Raw genomic sequence first — 14,645 nt, forward strand, 5'->3', positions numbered from 1 at the left:
AATAATAATAATAATAATTAAAAAAAAAGCGCTATCTTGCTTCAGTGTGGCTTCACCTTTTCTTCCAGGCTACGTGGGTGTAGTTTTATTTACAAACTGTTGGGAGGAGGAGGTTTCTTTTGGGAGAAGGAGGGAGATTTGGAAAAAAAGAAGCAAAAAAAAAAAAAAAAAATTTTTAAAAAAAGGTGAAAAATGACGGAGGAGAGAGGCAGAGGGGTACAAGGCAGCCAGGAGCAGGTGCTCCCGACCCACGGAGCAGACCCCATTCCACATCCCCTAAAAACACCTTTACGTACAGGTTTTATTTTTTTTTTTTGCAAGCAGCATTTTGGCAACGCTTCGCGGCGGGGCGGTGAGTTTTGCCACCGCGCCGGGAGACGCAGAGGACACGCATTTTTCGTGGCTCCGGACCCCTCGAGCCCGGGTCAGGAGCTGCGTGGCTTTACCGTTTTTTTTTTTTTGGGGGGGGGGGGATCCCTATTTAGCAGAACACACGTTTCAATCCATGTTAAGGGATGGATTGATGGCAAAAAAAAAAAAACCAAAAACAACCTGCAAAGCAAGGGGGGTGAGGTAATTAGAACACTGTTTTTATACAATATTGAAAAAATACAAATTTTTATTGTGATTTTTTTTGGTGGGTTTTTTGTGTGGTTTTTTTTTTTGGTTTTTTTTTGTTTTTTTTTTTAAATCTTTTAAACTGATATCACCACCCAGCACTTACTCTACTCCTAAGTAGCACCTACAGTAAAGGTTATAGCACAAGCAAACTGCTAGGTCAGCAGGGAAGCAAAGTTAAACAGTGCCAGCAAAGCCTGGCCCCTCCCTCCCCAAAGTACCGCGAGAAAAACCAGCGTGCTAGATAAGAGTTAAGTACACCATTACATGTTAAATAGTTAATATTACCCCTTCCGACAAGCCACAAATGCTAGATAGAGAACTTCAGCACAGTCACTAGCCACAGCCCTAACATTACTGCTTTAAAATTAAAAAAAAAAAAAAAAAAAAAGGAGAGGAAAAACCCTTTGCTTCATGCCCGTAATTAACGTAAAGGAAATTGTTTGTATATTTTTATTAAGGAAAATCATGCTAAAGCAAAGTGGTACTTTACAAGGGTTGTTTTGTTTTTTTTCCCCCCAAAAGGAATAAATTGATTGTGCTTTATGAATTAGAAACAGGATTGTAACCTTCCAACCCCAATGACTCAAAACATGGTGGCATTTCTAAAGAAAAATGAACAAAAAAAACCCCAGTTCTGGGAAAACGACAAATGTACCAGTCTGACATTCAAAACTCCGCTCCAGAGCTGCTCAGGGTGGGTTGAATTTTTTTTTTCTTTTTTTTTTTTTTTTTTTTTTTCCATGCACTGTCCTGTAGGTCGCACCACAAATTAAAGCATCTCGTCCAAACCCCTCCGAAAACCCAAAGGAACACAGCAGGTAACGCTCCGCGTTAAGGATCCACCTCCGCCTGCATCTCCGACGCACAGTTATCCAAATTCAAGGATACCGGCAGCCCAGGTAGGCATTTGCTACGTTAGATTTCATAGTGTTAAAACAAAGAAACAAAAATCTCAGCTTGCGGAAAGACACCAGGAGAAATCCAACATTTCCATTCAGAAGCATCCTGAAAAAAAAAAAAAAAACAAAAAAAAAAAAACAAAAAAAAAACCCCAACAAACCAAACCAGAGCAGATTCACTTCCTTCCTCAAGCGGTGCTTTTAGGCTTTTTTATTCATCTCAGGTTTTTCTAGCTCATATTCTTTGTTAACTTCGATGAAATTTTAATCCTGTTGTACACACACAAGCAGATGGCTAACCAAGCTGGTGCAGAAGGGGAAAGGGGGGAAGAAAAAAAAAAAAAAAAAAAAAGAAAATAAAAGAAAATCAGCGCCGATGGATTCGTGGACCACAGCCAACGGGGCAACCTTCGTGGATCTGAAGCTCTCAGCAAGGCTAATCCATCCGGTCAGAGGACCCTCAGGAGACGGAGAGTGTTTGCGAGGTGTTTAACCATACTTCAAGCAAGAGAGAAGAAAAAAAAAAAAACAAAAAACATCAAAGCCATTAAAGGGCAGCAGTTTCCAAACTATGACAAAGGAAGAGTTTGACTTCACATGTGCTCCAGCCAAATCAAAGCGCTGTTCAGAGAGCATCGCTTGTGGTTTGTTTTTTCTCTTTTTTTTTTTTTTTTTTCCCTCCCAAAAAGGGAACAGCTCGTAATCCAGCCCAAGAACGTGAATAACATCCAGATGAAGGCTTTCCAGAGTCCCAAAAGCAAATGGAGCAGTGGTTGTCAGTCCCTACAGTTCAGAAGGGCAGGCAGGAGTCCACATATAAAAACGGACTTAAAATCCAAGTCAAAATTTTTAAGCTTCAATGCTCTGAATAGCTCCATGCATTTGTAAGTGTTTGTTTTTATTCATTTATTTTTTATTTCTTTTTTTTTTAAATGTGACTCCACGTAAAATACGATCAGCAAGGTTGACCTGAAGGAGCACCTTTTATTCCACTGTCTGATCTACACGGTTAGTACATCATCCCCCAAGATTTTCTGACTTTGAGAAAGACGCTGTTCCACGTTAGCATCCAAGGTGGTGTCTTTGGAAAACATCGCTACGAAAGCAAAACAGCTTTTTTTTTTGTTTTTTTTTTTGTTTTGTTTTGTTTTTTTTTTTGTTTTTTGTTTTTGCTAACTCCCTACCTACCGGGGCAGCTGTTTTTTTAGCTGACAGTTCAGTAGCACACAAGTCGACTTGGCCAAACGGAATCTGAATGCATGCATTCGGGCTGCATATTGCTACCAAAATGGAATGTGGGAATATGCTATGCACCTCGGGTTCGAGAAATGACCAAGAAAATCAAGATCTAAAGGGTGATATATATATCTCAATGCTATTATTCATAAAAACCTTGTTTAGTAATAAAAAAAATTGCTTTGTTTAAATATGAATATTATAGTCTGCTTCTCATGGTTAGGAAATTAGAGTCTCTCTGAAAAGCAGGTTGCCTCTTCTACTACAACTCCATATCCTGAGCCTCATCTTCCGAGAAGTCGGACATGGAGCTCTCGGACGAGCTGTCCCCGGTGCCTTCTTCCTGTTCTTTTAGTGCTTCTTCTGTTGCATATTTCTGAATGTATTCTGTATGTGACAGAAAAAAAAAAACAAAGACATATAAGCAGCGTATATTCGACAGGCAGAGGATGGGCGAGCTGCGACTCACGGCTGGTGGGGTCACATCGTGTTCGGTACGTCACAGAGGTTACCGTATTTCTCAGCCCAAAGGCAGCATTGTCCAACAACGTACGAAAACAGCCGATGGAGACCCTCAGAGACGCGCAAGACCCTTGAAAACAAGCACGATGCCAAGGCTCCTCTGTCAGCATCACACACACTCGAAGCTGGAAACAACCCAAGTCCTCCCTGGTACGGTATCTCGCTTAACAGGGCAGGATTCAACCTCCTGCCAAAACAGGAGCCACCTCAGTGACCCAGAGAACAAGCCTAAAAGCCACCACGATGCCGCTACGGAGCTTGACTTTCAGAAATGAAGATCTGAGAGGTTAAACCCGTAGCGCAGAACAACCGTCACTGAAGCCAAGCAGAGCGCCAGACTAAACTTCCAGACTAAACTCTGCATAAGCCGAGTTTAAGGAAAGACAGAGAAAGCAGAGCAGAAGACCACTGCAGGAATAGCAGTCCTGCAGTAGAAAATCTCCCTTCCTCAGCCCTAAAATAAACCGGAATCTGCTCCAGGCTCTGTTTTCCTGCAACCTGCTTTGCATCAGGCAGCAGCCGTAGGACAAGCTGAGGACCGGCAGGGAGCCCTCGGCGGGGAGGAGGGTCACCAACGGAACCCGCGTCTCACGGGGGGTCCAAACCACTCTGGCTCCAGGCACCCAGACCAACACCTTGAACTTCAGCCAGGAGCGAGGCAGGAAGCTGCACTGCAAGCAGGAGAACTGGTTTCCTGGGATTCCTGCAGGCAGGCAGGGTAACCCGCTGCCAACCGCAGCTTCCGCGGTCACCTCTGCGCAGGGGGACAGAGCAAAAAGGCAACGTGAAGACTCGCAACCACTTTCCTTCCTTAGGAGGCTCCGGCAGCATCCTCTCCATGATCCGAGGTGTCCCTGGAGGCCAGGCCACCTTCAGCGGAGCCTGCTCCTTACACACATGTAGGTGCACAGAATGGAGCAAGGGTGAAAGTTTGGCACAGATCTGGGCTAAGGAAGGGGTCCTCAGCCTCAGCTCCCAAGTCTTCCTCTCACCGATCTCCTCTTTTCCACCTCACACTGAGACAGTGGCTTCGCAACATGAAGAAGCGAGCTAAGCTCAGTATCCCAGGCGGCGCACCCTCCACACGCTTCGGGGAGGAGAGGGGTGCTGCGCTCACGCTGCCCTTGGGGAATTTCACTTGCGAACTCGTTATTTTTCCAGATATGAAGGTACTAAAATACGACGTAGCCTCCTCCGAAGAGCAGTACTAAAAAATTGCAGAAAGGGGGAAAACCACCATCCCTTTGCGCTGGAAGATGAGCCCCTGCGCAGAATCCCAGCCCAGCAGCTGTCCCACCCGTACGTTCTTTAACTCCTCCCAGGGAATGAGGTCCACAAGGACCTCCAGGAGCACAGATCATTGGTTTTTATTCTGTATCATCTCAGCAGGTGGATGCACTGACGAAGCTGCAGGAGGACGCAGCTAATGCTGCTCCAGCGCAGGTTTTAAAGACTGCGCTTTGCAGAACCTGGCTGTTCCTAAAGCCATCCCCTCCTTCCCTCCGTGCTTCTGCCCTCCAGCCTACTGGAAGGGAAAACACTCGGAAAGAGGTCTGCATCACTGCGGTTTTTCCCAAATTTCTGGAGTTGATGTAAGGACACGGAGCCCAACCACATTACTCTGAGTTCAGGAGTACGGTATGGAGCAACCCGAAGCCAACACTTCAGGAGGTCCTGAAGTGGTCCTGGTGGCCTTGGCAGACCTGCTCCGCCCCGGAAAAGCTGCGAGAGCTGGCTGGAAGGTGCTGCTGAGTGCAGCTTCTCCATCCAGTGACGCAGGCAGCTTCACTCTGTTTAATATCCGTCATCAACCTGCTCGCTCGGGCTACAGAAGCAGCTGTTCAAAGCTGTTGCACAAGAACTCGTGAAGAACTGATAAAGTATCGAAGGCAGCTATGCAAACACCGGGAAGCACGGAGCGCTCAAGGTCTCGCATTGCCCTCCGGCTGCTGGAGCGTTGATGGAAAAGCACCTTTGTGCTCCCTCCTCAGGTCCCAGCGGCTGAGAATTCCCTTTCTTGCATGAGTCATTGTGGAGCCTAAGCCCTGCCCGGTGATGTCTCCTGCCTGTCCTGGAGAACAGGATTTCAGAGATTTTCTGCCAAGAGGTTGACACCGCAAAGTGAGAAGAACTGGTGTGCCAGACCTAATGGTTTAAAGATGAGAGGGACTAACTGACAAAGTGCTCCCTTCCCATAGCTTTTCAAGTGTCTCCTTCTGGAAAAGGGGTGTTTACCCAGAGAACTGCCCCTCTACTCCGCTCTGGTGAGACCCCACCTGGAGTACTGCAACCAGTTCTGGAGCCCCCAACAGCAGAAGGACGTGGAGCTGTTGGAGAGGGTCCAGAGGAGGCCACGCAGATGCTGAGAGGGCTGGAGCAGCTCTGCTGTGAGGCCGGGCTGGGAGAGCTGGGGCTGCTCAGCCTGGAGAAGAGGAGGCTCCGGGGAGACCTGATAGAGGCCTCCCAGTGCCCAAAGGGGGCTGCAGGGAAGATGGGGAGAGACTCTTCAGCAGGGCCTGGTGGGACAGGACGAGGGGTGATGGTTTTAAACTACAGGCAGGGAGATTCAGACTGGATAGCAGGAAGAAATGTTTTACCCTGAGGGTGGTGGGGCACTGTCCCAGGGTGCCCAGAGAGGCGGTGGATGCTCCATCCCTGGAAACATCCCAGGCCAGGTTGGCCGGGGCTCTGAGCAACCTGATCCGGTTGGAGATGTCCCTGCTCCTGGCAGGGGGCTGGACTGGATGGGCTTTAAAGGTCCTTTCCAACCCAAACCCTTCTGTGATTCTAAGTTGCTACTCCTTGCACAGTCCAGCAAAGGGAACCCAAGTGCCTTTTCTGTAAGACTTCGGACATCCTTGGAGGACACAGGCAACCCCTTACTGGGAATCTCAGAAGTAAATTTTCTCTATGCTTACCCCAAACCCACCTAAACAAACTCTATAGCTGCCTTGGGGAGCCCCAAACACAGCAGCCACAAGCTAGTGACCACGGCAAGACATCAGACCAGCATCACTTCTTCACTGACTGCTTCAGGTGCTCTCTGGGCCACTGGAGATTTGGACATGGAAGTCGCTGTTTCTTACTGCTGCAAAAGGCCTGCTTGAGCTCAAGCTAAAGCACAGCTTGAAGCATTTCAAACTTCAAGGTGTCATCTTCTACCTAGGAAAGCTACCTACGCTGGGTTTTCCTGAAGGTTTAATCTGGGAAAGGTCAAACTTCCAGGGAATTTCAGTGCTGAACGTTGTATTGAACTCGGATTCTCAGTCTTTCAAGAGGAGAAAACAAACATCTAAATACTGACAAACTGTCTTCTGCAGAAGCCTGTTCAAGAAGGGAAAGCCTTGACGCACCCTTTCCTAGCAGGGAAACATCAGTTTGATTCATCTGTTTTTAAACCTTGGAGCAACAAGAACAAGCTGTGGTTATGCCCTGTGGCTGGCACATCCCCGTGAGCCATCCTGGTGTTTACTGGAACTCCAGCGGTGACGCTTGGGATGGGAGAACTGCTCCCAGAGATGTCCTCTGCTCCCAGTAAACTCTCAGCCTGCCCCTCAGTACCCTTCAGCTGCTGTTACTCACTGCTGCCACGCTCCCCAAAGGAATTGTCCTATTGGAGAAGGAAAGAGCAGCACACGCAGGAGTTACGCACCAATTCCCAACAGCTCAACACGAGCAAACGTTGAGCCATTTCTGTGTGTTTGAAGCCCACCTTTCCATCAGGCAAGCCGTCTCATCAAGGACTGTCACAGAGATCTTAAAGGAGCACTCGGCTCTGCGTCCACGACCTACCTCATCTACCCAACGGCTCTAACGCCAAGAACCACAGCCTCCAGCTGCATACTGGTAATATTAACGGATATGTACAAGTTCTACGATAAATCCTTACCTGTTTTGAGCCTCATACCAAGAATCACAGGAACTACAAATCTTGGGCCACATCTCTAAGCCTACGCCCGTCTCTTCCCTCCTGCTATGTCCAACAGCTGCTCTATGCACTCATAACTAAAAAATGAAGAAAAGCAGCAACAAATTATTTATTTGCGCTGCTGAGTTTCCCGGAGCAGAGAAGCTGCTACAATCCACTCCATCAATTTTAACATGTCCAAGGCTATTTTTAAAAACGCTACGATACGAGGAATGACAGTGTTTACCTCTATCTCATACTTGTCACGCAAGCCTGGGAAGAGACGGCAGAGGCCGTCTCTTGGGTATACGGAACGTGAGACACGTTGCAAGCACTTAAAACTCCTTCCAGATCATCTTCGTGGCCTGCACCTGGCTGTCAGGATGGAAACGAGGGAGCAGACTATCCCATTTAGCCTCCCTGAGGGATGTCCTCAGATCTGCCCCATCCCTGGAAGTGTCCAAGGCCAGGCTGGATGCAGCTCTGAGCCACCTGGTCTGGTGGAAGGTGTCCCTCTCCAGGGCAGGGGGGTTGGAACTAGACAATCTTGAGGGTGCCTTCCAACCCAAACCATTTATGATTCTATGATGATCTTCCTTGAAGTGCCTGCAGCTGGTTAGCATCAGTTTATCTGTTTTTTTTTCCCCAGGGTACATCTTTTTTTTTTTTTTATTCTTGTTTCATTAAAGCATAGAGGACACAAAGCATCCCTCATGTTGGCCCTGGAGATTTTATTTGACAAACCATTTTGCCTGGAAGCTTAGTCATACGAAAAAAAGGCAGTGGACTTCGGGATACCGCGCAGGCCAGATCTGCAGGGTAGTTCTTACGATCCCGTCACGCAGCTGTCAGAGGAGTCAAGCAAAGCGGGCTGGATAACTCAGTATTTAAATCATAGCTTTGCTTGGCCTCATTTGTAGTTCCGCCCTCAAACAAAAATTGCAGCTGATGAAGAGTCACTTTGCATCAGAACAGTGACTCAAGGTTTAACCGCTCCGCAGCGACGTTGCGGAGCTGACGGAAGGACTCCACCACCAAATCCCACGTCTTTCCGGGATACCTGCGCTCTCCGAACAACAGCGCGCTTTCACAACGCTCCGTTTGGAAAGCTGCTACCTCACCTCGCACCAGGAAGACAATTAGATCGTGCTGCTCATGGAGGCTCTCCTCGTTGAACAGGCCCTGCAAACCTTTCTGGCAGGGCTCCCACGGACAAACAGGTCTCATGGTTATTCAGTAACCAAAACGGGAAAAAAAATAAATAACCAGGTGGTCACGGTCTCTGAAAAACTTATTTGAAGACCAAATCCGGGCCAAAGGCTGTAAATTTCCCACCACTGGATTAAATGCTGACCGCGTTCACTGGATCAGGCTTTGCCGCAGGCCTATTGCATCAGGAAATGGCGCCCTGCTCCTGTCTGTCGGCAGGATAATTGTTATTTTCCATCTTTCTCTTACATTTTACATGCAAAACTAATTCGTGTCTCACTTATCAGCTCCACAGTCCTTCTATTGCCAGTCTTATCCAAAGTATTTGAAAGTCCTCATCAGGAGCCTAACGTCCAGCCTGGGCTCCCCAGGCTGAGTTACAGGCCTGCGACCACATCCTGCTCACACCGATCGCAGGATAAGCCATTCCCTTCCTCTCTGAAGGCACCTTTGACACGTCGAAGCTCCTAACCCCGTTCAGCCCTCTAGATTAAACTCCTCCCAACTCCTTCCATCTCTTAAGACACACCTTCAAGACCATCTGCCCTTGTTGCACCCTTTGAAACACTACTAACTGGTCTGTAGCTTTCTTAAATGCCAGTCCCTGAACTGGGCACAGCACCAGTAAGCCTCAGCTTAACTAGGAAGCAGCAAGGAGCGATTACTCGGCATTTACTGAAAATTCCTGCTCTGTCACGGTACAAAAGCAATGCTGTTGCAGAAAGCACTGATTCCTTGATTGCTGCTCGCAGATCACGCTCCACAGAACTGCTAACAAGCCACTTTCTACCCAGCAATCGCGCATCTGGATGCTCCCTTCTCAGTTTAGCACCCTTCCTTGTCCCTCCTTCGGTCGCACACCTTTTCTTCCAAAATCCTTTCTGGGATCTCTCAAGATTGTGTTGAATCCTAACCCAGTTTGCTTACAGCCTTCCCTGCTTAGGGTCTGCTAACTGATTTTAAAACCTCGCCCCGCATACCGCACACGCTGCGGCAACACCCCACGCTTCAGCCCACCCCCATTTAAAACGGACGGGGTCCCCCAGGAGGGCGTTAGAGGGACACCGCTCATTCCACAACGTGTTATTTACACCCTTACCTTTAATTTTCTGTTTGTACTCTTCTGGTCGGTGGAGGTACATGGCCGCAGCGTCACCATTTAGAGGGTCTATAGGATTAGGATAGGCCAGCAGCTGGGGCAGGAACGATTCAAATATATTGGTGAGATCTGCAAGTGAAAGAGACGGTTGTTCACAGATTTCAGAGTCAGCCCAATTAATCATCCTGCAAGCACTGGCACTGAAACAGCAGCACGAAGCTTCGAAGGCAAATGCACTGAAAATCTGGGCACAAATTAAAATAAAGGAAACTGCATCGGGGAAAGAACACAGCTGGTAAGAGAGATGCTCCTCAGCCACCTGCACAAACTACCCGACATCCCAACAACGTAGATACAAATATCTGTGGGTTGAGCAAAGAAGAGGAAGGACACAATTGTCTCATTTCTCACTAAGGCTCAGCCCTGGCTTGGAAAAAAAGAAAAACAAAGAGCGCTGTGCTTCACCTCTGATTGGATTCTTCTACTTCTGTCTCCTCGTCACCCCATTTAAACCTCTTTGCTCCAGGACTAAATTGATGTTATCTTGAGCACAAAGCATCTTCCAGAGCACTTTAGATGATGGCGTTAATAGAAAGAGCAACCAACAAGTCCCTCCTCCAACTCAAAACAATTCGCAGAATGTGAAGAGCTCACATTAACACCTTGGTGCCAGTTGGCATCTGTCGCGAAATCCACAACAGGAAGCATACTTCTGGTGCCAATGAGTAATTGTGGATACACGAAACCCTCTTCCCACACCCCTAAGACAACAAGGGCCACACTTCAGCGGTGGGGGTGTTCAGAAACAAGCCCCGCGTCATCGTTTCTCCTCAGGGGCTTCAGGAGGACCACGCGCACCCACGCAGAGCAGGGATTAAACCCCCGGGGCAGGGCTGTGTGCCAGGTTTCACTTTAGGCACTGGAGAGCTGCTGATGGAGGCAGACCAGCAGTTGTTACGTGGGGTTTTCTGTTGGGTTTCGTTTGTGAATATTCTACACATCTTTCATCAGGATCTCCCTTTCCTCCCTAATTAAAGGGAGTGTCTCTTTCCTGATGGCAGAGGAATCCTGCCTGTGGATGAGGATCACCGGTCCCTTCTAGCATGGATCAAAGTGGAGCTGCCAGAAGGGAAGCCCAACGCTCCCCAAGATCCTCCATGCAAGCAGTTAACCATCCCAACCTGCCTCTCACAGAAACAAGGCTGTGTGACTATTCCTGAGCCCAGCCATCGCCAACCCTTACGGAACTGCTAAATTCAACCAGATCTGACGGATGGCAGGGACACCACTAAGAAATTAGGTAGTTTCACCCTGAAAACTCTTTCTGCTATAGAGAAGCTGTTTCCCCTTCCAATATTGGCTGCTTCAGAGCGCACAGTGCCTTGACCAAGTCTGCCATGGCTGGAACGCTGAGCAGCCCGGTGCCACCAGCTTCTCCGAGGATGAAGCACAAGAGCAACTGGAAAAAAGATCCTAATTCAAGAAGGGAGCACAAAAAAACCCAATGAGAATGTTCTGTAAGAATACCTTCTGCCATGGTAGTGGCTTGCCCTTGGTAAACCAGTTAACCCTCCTAGGGATTGGGTTCAGACACTACCAGCAAGAAGCTGGGTCAAGTCTCTCCATGGAGAACTGGGTTCAGACCCTATCAGCAAAGAAGTTGGGTTCAGACTGGTTTTGGGTTGGGTTCAGACACCATTAGCAAGAAGGTGGGTCAAGTCTCTGCACGTAGAAGGCTTAGATCAAGTATTTCTTTGTGGCTGTTAGACAACTAAACTCTCATGTAGGCTGAGCAAGCAGAGCCCTGGAAGGCCACCACAGCTCACAGCTGGGACTTTTCTTTTTTGCTTTAAGAGACCTCAGTAGTTTCCCCCTTCTTCCAAATTCCCAAAAGTGGCATTGGTTTAACTAGTTGAACATAAGTGGGAAGCCTAACCATAGCACCAAGGACTTGATATTTCACTAGGGAAGGAGAGGGAATTTAACCACGAGGTTCTCGTGAATGTATTGGCAGCTATTCTGGGTCTCTTCCACCTTAGTTGCTTCTTGAATTATCTGACCCATTTCCTCTGCCAGCGCAGGAACGCTCTGCTTTAAAGGGGTGACACTCCAAACAACACAGCTGTGCTGGGAGACACCAGGGAATATTCCTTCCCCCTTCTCATTTCACGTTCAGAAATGGGCCACCCCCTGATTTCAGACAAGGAGGCAAAGCCCTGGAAGCAAAGAGGTGACGGAGGCAACTCTAGGGTTGATGAGTTCTGAGTGAAGGGGCAGAGCGAATGCAGCCACCCTGGCGTCCTCCCTGCAGCTTCAAGGCGTCCTGCAGCAAGGCAAGGGACGTTTGCAGTAAGACGACTGTCAAGCGATGCGCTTTCTGATGCCAAGTTTCACCAGTTACTGTGGAAGGTGTTCTGTGCAGAACCTGCTATCTTCAAGCTGCCTAACACCTCTCTCTGATATCAAACAGAAAAACATAGAAGGTTTTTTGCAAGCTTGCTGATATTAATACATCACAAGCATAGGAAATACCAAGCTGCTTTTTCTACCTTTATGAGCACCAACGATGACAAAAATACAGCAGCACTCATTAGGAAACCTCTCGCAGACGGCATTCCTACGGAATTGTTTGGAAATAGCGCAGAAACCCCGCTGTGGCCGTCTGTGAGAGCGTGCTGCGGAACAGGGAGGCTATCCACGCACGGCTTCCAAAGCAAAACCCAGCACCGCAGTGACACTGGAGGGATTTTCTTTTGTCTAGCCATCCCCACGATCTGCAGGTGGCATGTAAGCCACGAAGAGCAGCACATGCTGCACTGAGCTAGATTCTGCTGCCGCCCGAACCATGCAGGTTCATCCCCAGCAGAGGGCTCGGGTTGCTAACACCGCTTTAATTCCTCCGCCTCGCATCAGATCCTCCCAGGACACGAGCATCCTCTTCCTCCAGCACCACCTGGGTGACAGCTAAGCCGATCTCTCGTAACAAAACCACACGAAGCGTATGCCACGCAACTACTACGTGAGGACTTCAGGCATTCGATGAGGAGTAAAGTTCAACAAGTTGCTATAGCAATTTCCCACCCAGGATTCACCAAGTCTGGTATTTCCTTACAAACTGCTTGCGAGGAAGGTGAAGGAGCTCATCTCTCTAGCAACTGCTTCAAAGCTTCAACTGACATACGTAAAATCAGTTTTTCACGGCAGGATTTGGTGTGCACGTTCCCCTGAACACTCTTCCACAAAGCATAACGGGAACATCTGAAGAAGTTCACATTTTTAAAATGCAGCCAACCCAGGCTTGATGCTCAGCTGTATTCCTTTCAACAATTTCAGCTTTCCCTAAATGCAGTTTTAACAGATCTTCAGCTACCAGCTAACCTTTTTGTATCTCTAAAAAGGAGAGTTACAGCCAGACACAGCCTAATGGGAACCCCAAAATATTCTGCACCAAGCAGCGCAGTCGTTAGATACAACACCACCTCCCAGCCCGCAATGAAACGATGCTGCCATGACAAACAGGAAGGGTTTCTGGTGCCATCTTCTGTAGAAGTGGGATCATAGCCTTGCGCACAAAGAATACCAGCTCGAGTGCACCTACAAAACATGGATGGGGTAGCTGGAACTAGTTTTCACTTTAGACACAGTCACTCCTCTCTCTCAATGCTGAATCATGGTGGGGTGCTGTTGTGCAGCTGCCAGACAATGCCACGCGATGGACTGAGCGATCCTTTGTGAAGTTTATGGAATATTTTTGCCTCTCTGGCAGAGAGACAGCTTACAACAGTATTTTCACATTAAAATCCTGTTTTTCATGTGATCTTGGCTCAGTGAGGAGTCTAAAACTTCAGTTAAAAAAAAAAAAAAAAAAAAAAAAAAGAGTTGGCCTAAGATCATCTGCGGCCAGCAAGCTGTGTTATGTTAACACACCAAACAGGGATGTCCACATGATCGGCTTTTGGGGAAACGCCAAACTCACCGTAGAGAGCTGTCCAAGTTTGATTGATTACATCTAGACATACAGTTCCTGACCTGAAACATATGGAAAGGATGGAATTAAACACAGTCACACTCAGAAATACTCCGGGGATTTAATATAATCTACCCCCTCCCTTCTCCCGCCCTGCCTCTGCCCCACTGTTTCACGTAGGCTATGATTTACCCCTCTCCCGTGGTTAATAGAGGGGCAGCCTTTAACTACGTGAATCTTCATATTTGGCACAAAAGAAAATAAATTGGAGCCATTACTGAATTAGCTGGTCAGTGCGGGGCTCTGCTGAGGGACTTAAGCATAGGTGGCTCACATTAACTGAAAAAAATGTGGCAAAACACCTCATGTTTTAAAGAATTTTAGTACAGATGTGAACTCCAGCCAATGAAGGAGTGATGGCTTAGCCAACGCTGTTCCTTCTTTCTAGAAAGCCGGCACGATGCCAATGAGGAGGGGGACTGGCAACCTTGAATTTCCTGTAAACGAAGCATGTTGCAACACAAAGACCACATCTGCAAGAGCGCAGTCTTGCCCACAGCCTGACCCACTCCTGAAAGTCAAGCTTGTGACATCTACTTTATTAAATTCCCCACTCTGGGCTGTTAGATTGATTAAAGCATCATTCAGCTCATCAGCATGTTACCGTGAAGCCAAAATACAGCGACAATTAGACAAACTCCTTCGAAAAACCACACACTAGGGATTTACTTACGCTTCGTCAATGTTGGGATGGAAAATTTTATTCATGAATCCTGCAAAGAGACACACTGGTAAATAGCAGAAAACAGCCAAAGATTTTTTTTTTTAAAAAAAAAACCCAAGAGAAGCCTGGAATTTACCGAACAAGGACTCATCTGACGAGTTTCAAAGAAAACCCAGCCGTAGCTATATATAGCTATGTAACCTTTAAAACACGCAGGCAACATCCTGACCCCAGGGTCCTCGTCCATTCCCTCGAAATTCAGCAAAACCCTTTGCTTACAGCGCAACCGCACCGCAAAGGTTTGGTGGCTCGGTGTTATCTTGAAAAGAACTGCCCATCGGCACAAGCCAGCACCCACATCTTACGAAGTGCTTTTAAAAGCTGCAAGGATCTTTTTGAATAAACACTAAGCACAAAACTTAAGCTCAATGTTTGCTTTTAGATTAATTTTTAACATCTCC

General features: G+C 47.6%; 1 protein-coding gene across 1 annotated transcript in view; it reads right to left on the reverse strand.

Moving 5' to 3' along the window:
• Positions 1-1,057: 1,057 nt before the first annotated feature.
• Positions 1,058-14,645, reverse strand: part of UBE2H (ubiquitin conjugating enzyme E2 H) — a 51,551-nt gene continuing 37,963 nt past the window's right edge. Inside the window, exons 4-7 of the mRNA XM_086744087.1 lie at positions 14,194-14,233; positions 13,470-13,522; positions 9,494-9,622; positions 1,058-3,143 (exon numbers count right to left, since the gene is read on the reverse strand). Coding sequence (XP_086600213.1) covers positions 3,019-3,143; positions 9,494-9,622; positions 13,470-13,522; positions 14,194-14,233 — 347 coding nt within the window. The 3' untranslated portion in view covers positions 1,058-3,018. The remainder of the gene's footprint in view (positions 3,144-9,493; positions 9,623-13,469; positions 13,523-14,193; positions 14,234-14,645) is intronic.

This window comes from Chlamydotis macqueenii, chromosome 1 (assembly GCF_036417535.1).
Source record: "Chlamydotis macqueenii isolate bChlMac1 chromosome 1, bChlMac1.mat, whole genome shotgun sequence".
NCBI lineage: Eukaryota > Metazoa > Chordata > Aves > Otidiformes > Otididae > Chlamydotis > Chlamydotis macqueenii.